General features: G+C 40.4%; 1 protein-coding gene across 1 annotated transcript; it reads left to right on the top strand.

Moving 5' to 3' along the window:
* Positions 1-2,209: 2,209 nt before the first annotated feature.
* Positions 2,210-7,208, top strand: LOC101777218 (PGR5-like protein 1B, chloroplastic). The gene is made up of 10 exons (XM_022824465.1): positions 2,210-2,580; positions 2,689-2,785; positions 2,906-3,006; positions 3,982-4,038; positions 4,808-4,884; positions 5,050-5,101; positions 5,975-6,085; positions 6,162-6,259; positions 6,346-6,431; positions 6,899-7,208. The coding sequence occupies exons 1-9, from the start codon at positions 2,233-2,235 to the stop codon at positions 6,413-6,415; spliced, it is 1,011 nt and encodes a 336-aa protein (XP_022680200.1). The 5' UTR covers positions 2,210-2,232; the 3' UTR covers positions 6,416-6,431; positions 6,899-7,208.
* The last annotated feature ends 381 nt before the right edge of the window (positions 7,209-7,589 follow it).

Below are 7,589 nucleotides of genomic sequence, written 5' to 3'. Positions count from 1 at the left end.
ATAGAGTAATTGTTGATCAAAGAGGTTCATCATAACGAAATGGGATAGAAATAAGCCGTGTAAATAAAAACACGGAGTGTTTTTTTTCAATAATTGTGGTGTGATAAAAATTAGGGTCTTAGAGTATCCATAATAGCTGCTTTTCGTTACTGCAAAGTTATTAGCTAGTCAGATCAATCCGAGCAGTACGTCTCAAAAGTTGAATGGCCGAAAGATCTCCTGCCGTCCTTGCCCCAAAAGAAATGTCAACAGTTTGACTCTGCTGTCAATCTAAAATTGGAGTAAGGGGCACGCATACATGTCCATTCAAGGCTGCGGAAAGAAGGATAGTCGTTCCGTAGCTTGCAAGGTGTTGACACTGACACACAAGAATTTGGCAAGAAATTAAAGTTGGCGCAGAACCGCCAGCCAGTTACGTGCTGCTACTGCTCCATACCTTCCATACAAGTACCATGCACGTCCTTAGCCCACCTTGGAGGTGCTATTAATTAAGGGTGTTTGGTTCTTTAGAACCTCCTGAAATTCATATCACGTCGAATATTCGGATGTTAATTAGGAGGACTAAATATGAGCTAATTATAAAACTAATTACACAAATGGAGGCTAATTCACGAGACGAATCTATTAAACCTAATTAATCCATCATTAGCTAGCATCATATTGTCAAATCATGGACTAATTAGGCTTAATAGATTCATCTCGCAAATTAGTCTCTATCTGTGCAATTGGTTTTATAATTAGTCTATATTTAATACTCAGTATCTAAACATTCGATGTGACAGGAATTTTAGGAGGTGCTAAAGAAACAAACCCCCCTTACATCCCAATCAGTTTCACCAGATTGCGATTACTTTCACAGATGACAATTTTGACATTATCAACTAACCCACCGCACAGACAGAAAAATCGAATGAATTGCAGCATGCAGTTGCCTACTATGATTTCTCAAGCCGATCGAGCAGCAATATGAGCAAAGGGCCAACACGTCTGCAGCTAAACTACTGCTTGATATGAAAGTTGTGTTAGTTATCCTTTTAGTAATACATAACGGTCAGTTTAGCTAGTTCTTATTTTTTATTTTGAGTATACATGTATTTATACGGTTATGGGAAGTTTATTTCATTTCATTTTTTCACCGTGGGTTCGTAGATTTACAATATTAAGTTGTGTACTTCCTTACTCTTATTCATGTCTTAATTCATATGCAGGGGATAGCCTCTGTGGCACGGTCAATCGAGCATCGTACGGTTGATAACCATATGAGAAGTGGTGTTGCGATTGTAGAGTTCGGGTTGTGTAAACCGGATCTCATTTGTGTCAAGTCTCAACCAAATCGAGAATTGTCCTCACCTAATAAAAGATCAGGCACTCTAGTTCCCATCAGGTGCACTTCATGCCCTTGTTGCAATTTTTCTACTCTCCTTCGCGCTACTAGCAAGCACACATGTCCACTTGTACAGTGGCTTCAATGATGTGTATTTCTCTTCAAGCATTGTTAGGATTCGGTCCGTGTACTGTCTGCTCCTCGTATGTTGTCCATCCAAACATGCTAACCATGTATGCTAACCATGTACTTGTCCACCTGAGTCTGAATTGCCACATGTACTCATATTTTTCTGAATTTATTTCAGAATTTAATCAGAGTTGCTCGTATGGGTAGGGTTGCATGTTGTATTTATGGGTTGATTGGTATTAGCACGTGGAGAATGCCCATACGAATCCTTTATCAAATTCATTCCTGTTAGGCATTTCTAAAACACTAACTAATTTCTAAAATACTAACTAATTATATATATAAAAATCTTATTGGTTATATCGTGTCTAACACATCTTGAAAGTATAAGACATTGATTTGTCATGCGTGCTTCCATGTGAGCACATTATCGTATTTTAAATGGATCTTACTCTTGGGTTATGAAATAATGGTTGCGACAACTCAATTAGTAGATCAAATGATGTTAAAATTTGAATTTTGCAAACACAACTGATTTAATATTTTAAAATAAAAAATTCGTGACGGAGAATATGAGCGTCGTCGCCGCGTCGCGGGGAAAAAAAATATCAGGCCTCCCCGCAACCTACACCACGCGTCACCATGCCACGTGCCACCGCCTGCCTTATCGCTTGGCGATCGCCACCCTTCCGCGCCACACAAAACCAAAAAGTATCTCCCGCGCACGCTTCCTCCTCGCGTCCTCTCTGACACGCCCCGCCCCGCCGCCCGCGCGCGCCATGGCCTCCGACGCGCGGCTCTCCCTGCTGCCGTGCCGCCTCCCGGCGCCCCTGCCCCCGCCGCCGGCGCTCCGCCGCTCGCCCGCCCGCGCCGCCGCGGCGTCCACCTCCCCGAGGTGCCGCGTCGGGGCGGCGGCGGCGGCGGCGGGGCCCGCGCAGCCGCAGCCGCGCGCCCGCCGCGGCCGGTGGCGGATTCGCGCCTCCTCCGAGGGCGAGGCGCAGGTCCCGGTGCAGCAGCAGGAGGAAGACGAGGTTGTGGACAGCAACGTGCTCCAATACTGCAGCATCGACCGCAAGCAGAAGAAGACCATCGGGGAGATGGAGCAGGAGTTCCTCCAGGCGATGCAGGCACGTGCGCGCCCCCTTTCTCCTCGCCTTGATCTGCGCGTTTCTACTTCACGTATACTTGGCGGTGAACTGAATTGAATCGAGCTATTTGCTGCTCCTGGTGTTTAGGCGTTCTACTACGAGAGGAAGGCGGTCATGTCCAACGAGGAGTTCGATAACCTCAAGGAGGAGCTCATGTGGGAAGGGAGCAGCGTTGTCATGCTAAGTAAGTGTGTTTTCGACTTTCGTAGGCCCATCCTGATTTTGTTTGTATCTGACGCATGGAAGTGATTTGGTCAAGGACTCAAGGTAATTCCTAATCAATGTCCCTTTTGCTTTTGGTTAGGCCCAGATGAGCAAAGGCTTTTGGAAGCCTCCATGGCATATGTGTCTGGAAACCCCATCATGACGGATGCTGAATTCGATGAGCTAAAGTTGAAATTAAAGGTTAGAACTAGTTATCCTACGAATCTCTTAATTTGTTAGTGTAGTTGTAGTGACATGCCATCTGAAAAATTGAAAGGGTTCACTGCAATTCTTAGTTCTTAGCGATCAATTTTTCTCCTTTACTAAGGATGGTTCTGTTAGTTTGGCCTCTTTTTCTTAAGATTATGACTAGAATAACTAAAAAGCAAGCAGGGAAACATATTTGATGGAAGAAAGCCATTCGGTGGAACTGTGACCCAACTTAAAGCCATGTTTACCTGTTTCGAAAAAATCTAAAGAAAAAAAGAACTCATGCATATACAGGAGGCGATTATGTACAAGCATGAAAAATTCTAAGATTGAAGTTGACTCTGTTTCCAAGGTATGAAATTGGCAAAGAGTGGTGATATAATGAAGAAGAGCAAACATGTACATGCTGTAATTTTTTTTTTCATTTGTGTTTGTTCTCTGCCAATTTCATGTCTCAAACAAAGTAGAGTTTGGCCATGAATTTTATATGCTTGTGAATCACCAGCTCCTCTCATCTATGTGAGTGTGGTATAGAGAGAATGAAGCTCAAACAATTTAGCAAGTTATTACCAATTCAAAATCAAAGGTCTAGTGGCATTAAGCAAATAGCTTATTACTAAACCTCCATCCGTGATTGCCTTGAAAGTATGGCATGGTCGCAGTTGAATCATGTAACGATTAACGAGCACTGTGGTGCACTGAAAGTTTGCCTCCACAGGTCAGTGCACATAAGATAGGTCGATTATTGATTTGTTTAGTGGGGTTCCATTTTCCTTGTTGCCTGGGCCACTAGTTTTATGACATTTGGGTGCTATTTGGCTTCAGGTCTAGTATTTCACTTTGGACTTTGGAACCATGAGAAGCTTAGAGATGAATTTCACCTATCAACTAATGCACCATAAGCACAGCAATGTGATATTCTAAATCTGTCGTTTTCTTGATAATTTCTTGACAAATCCTCTGTAGAAAGAAGGAAGCAACATTGTACAGGAAGGTCCAAGATGCAGCCTACGGAGTCGAAAGGTATGTAATAATCATTCAATGTATTGTCTTGCCAGTTATTCTACTTCATGACAGCACACATGGGAAAGGAAAGCATAGTTCTATCAATCTTTTCCCTATATACTGAGGCTTGTGATGAGGCCATGCTTCAACATAGTTATCCTTACCTATTGGAACATCAGGACCAGTCCTTTCATCAGCTTTTGTCACCAAACATTTTTGCAACATTGTTGTCTAGACTTCCTTAAGTGATCAATCGCCTGACGCCCTGGCATAGCGCTCAGCATATATACCATGTGAACTGTAACTGAACATTATTAGTGGTAGTGGGTTGAAGGAAACGTTGTCTGTCGCTATTAAATTTTCTAGTGTAATGGGTGAAGCTTCTCTGATCTTAAGTCCATACCATCAAGTCAATGCTGGGAAACATTATCTTGTAGATCTCTTGTACCAAGTAAACAAACCAGGAAATTTAACAAACAGTATCACAAAATCAACTCAGATGAGTTTACATTATAGTGTGTAAAATTCTTCAGACTAGATATGTCCATTAGGCCCCATTGTCAATGATTTGGGCAGTAATTTGAGTTTGTTCATTTTAAGAATCCTGACCCATTATGGAATTATGTGCAGGTCTACAGTTATAGTGTGTAAATCAGATGAGTTTACATTATAGTGTGTAAAATTCTTCAGACTAGATATGTCCATTAGGCCCCATTGTCAATTATTTGGGCAGTAATTTGAGTTTGTTCATTTTAAGAATCCTGACCCATTATGGAATTATGTGCAGGTCTACAGTGACTTGACTGTTGATTACTTCAAGATGTTCCTGCTAAATGTTCCAGCAGCAGTCGTAGCTCTAACACTGTGAGTATTAAATGGAAATATTCTGACATGACATGGATGAAAAGAGCACTGTTTGAATTCTTCCTGATTTCAAACGTTCATATTACACTGCGGCCAAATATTGCTATTGGTTTAGCAAGGACCACTACCTTTATTAGGTGTATAATGCATTGTTCTTCTTGACAGATTCTTCTTCTTGGATGATTTGACGGGATTTGAGATCACATATCTTCTTGAGGTAAGTATTGCAAATTGAAGTTCTACTGTATGTTTCTTATTGATGATGTTACAACAATTGCATACAAGTGCTATTTGAATGTGCTTTTTGTTAGTATAAACTCGAATCAATCCTAATCCCTACTAAAAGAACATTAGTTTAGGCTTCTGGACAATAATTAAGGAATGATGTGATCACATTTCATTATCCTTGATAAAATTTTTTAATATACTGAAATTTATTTCTCTTGAGTTGGAAGTTTAAAACTGGGTGTTGCAGTCCAGTGGGCGTGAGCTGCTGCCAAGATTACCAGGGGTGTCTGACTATTATGTGTACCCTTTTGGAAATATAGTAGCATGTCATCTCTATATCACGGAAAATAATCTCTTATATTAAAAATTTACCTCCTATGACATTATATTTGTCCTGCATAAAGTGAGCAGCTAGGACTGAGTCTAGTGCTAAACACGCTGGCTTTGCCAAACTGTTCAAAACATTCATGCTAGGCAATCGGATCGGCTGATGAATGCATGCAACCAATTTATTCTGATTTTATCATTTGTTCTTTTTTATTTTCATCAATAAATGATAGACTAAAGTCAAAAAGGAATAGAAATAATTCAATGGCTCAATTGGTTTCTGGTTAGATGAGCTTTCTGAGACCCACTTATTGTCGAATACAACTAGGACTTTCCTTTGAATTTCTTGTATTGCACCAGACTTGTACTTGATAGTTCTGATAACAATAAATGACATTCTTTTTCTCATGCATGCTACTTTTGAAAGTCCATCTTTGTTCTCAGTATACTTTAGGTTCTTAATTTTCTAACAGTTGCCATTAGTGCCATCCATGGAACTTTATTATTTGTAACTACATTTTTCTGATTTATGCAGTTGCCAGAGCCTTTCAGTTTCATCTTCACATGGTTCGCTGCACTGCCTTTAATATTTTGGATAGCCCAGGCAATCACTAATGCCATTGTGAAAGACTTTCTGATTTTGAAGGTATTTTCCTTTTTGTTGTAAATACATTATTGTATGGTTAACTGGAGAACACAGATGATTATTATTCCTTTTTCAGGGCCCATGTCCAAATTGTGGAAATGAAAACCTTTCCTTCTTCGGGACTATATTGTCAGTGCCTAGTGGTGGTGCAAAAAACAATGTGAAATGTGCAAAGTATGCCTTCAATTGTTAAAATCAAGTTCCGTCTGTGTTTTGAGTTTATATTCTGAGAAGTGTTTATTGCTATGCTTGTGCATCAGCTGCGGCACTGAGTTGGAGTATGACTCCGCATCCCGGTTGATTACACTCCCAGAACTGGCAGAGGCATAAGGTGGATGTGGTTTAGGTGAGTCACTCTTCTACGAGCCTTCACTCATCAACGGTACAAATTAGTACTCCCTCCGTCCCAAATTGTAAGTCATTCCAAGAATCTTGGAGAAGTCAAAGCATCTCAAGTTTGACCAAAATTATAGAGAAAAATATAAAGATTTATGACATCAAATAGATATACTATGAAAATATAATTGATAAAGAATCTAATGATACTTAGTTGACATCATAAATGTTATTATATTATCATATAAATTTGGTCAAACTTGAGATACTTTCACTCTCCAAGATTCTTAGAATAACTTACAATTTGGAACGGAGGGAGTACCATGCTATTGACTTCACAGTTATATGGGTACTCCTTTAAGAATCAAACCTACAGCGGAAAACAACTAAAGTGTTTGGGAAAGTTCGTAAGATCGAGTAGGACATACATTGCCACTTCTGTGTATAAGATAATACTAACTACTTGGATATTCCTAGATTTCACTAGCAGGATGGAGGGCCCCTGGTGCTTGATCTACATCTACAGTACAATTGTACAAAGCAAGAGACTTTGAATCGGGTGACAATTGTGTAGTGATGTTTGTTTGGTATATGCTAGTCTCTATGTATATCTTGATCAAATGTAGATATTTGTACTATACAGAGTTGACGCAATGGCGATACGTGCGGTCGTGCATAGAGTGTACAAAGAAAAACTAGCTGTATATGTTTGAACTATCTTAGCATATGCATACCTGCCTGAAGAACTTGATGTTGTGTGTGAAATTCACTAAGAAAGGATTACTTAGACAGGCGCCATCCTAAAAATATAACTCAGCTTGAAAAATGCCATCCAATGTGAGTTTGTAGTCAAGTTAATTGTGAGAACAAGAGACTACGATGCCTCTTCTTGACTTCACCCTGTTCTTTTCTTGCTCTCTGGGAATGTTGAGTGAGGTGGCCACGGCAGGCCCAGCTACCGTACTTATGAACAGTTGACATGTGTCAGATAGTGAAGCGGCGGTGTGGTGGGCGGGATGAGATAAAATTGGCCAAACCAAGCCCTTGTTTACTTCGCGAATTTGGGAGGTGCCAAATTACTGTAGCAACGCTGTAGCGTTTCGTTTGTATTTGTGAATTATTGTCCAAATATTGACTAATTAGGCTCAAAAGATTCATCTCGTAAAGT

Source organism: Setaria italica, chromosome II (genome assembly GCF_000263155.2).
Source record: "Setaria italica strain Yugu1 chromosome II, Setaria_italica_v2.0, whole genome shotgun sequence".
NCBI classification, from domain to species: domain Eukaryota; kingdom Viridiplantae; phylum Streptophyta; class Magnoliopsida; order Poales; family Poaceae; genus Setaria; species Setaria italica.
This window is presented reverse-complemented; position numbering and strand designations above follow the sequence as displayed.

Bases quoted from the DNA above. Each gene is read 5' to 3' on its own strand.
- LOC101777218 (XM_022824465.1), top strand. From the start codon at position 2,233: ATGGCCTCCGACGCGCGGCTCTCCCTGCTGCCGTGCCGCCTCCCGGCG. The intron at 4,039-4,807 runs GTATGTAATAAT...AATTATGTGCAG, and splicing joins GCAGCCTACGGAGTCGAAAG to GTCTACAGTGACTTGACTGT. The intron at 4,885-5,049 runs GTGAGTATTAAA...TCTTCTTGACAG, and splicing joins GCAGTCGTAGCTCTAACACT to ATTCTTCTTCTTGGATGATT.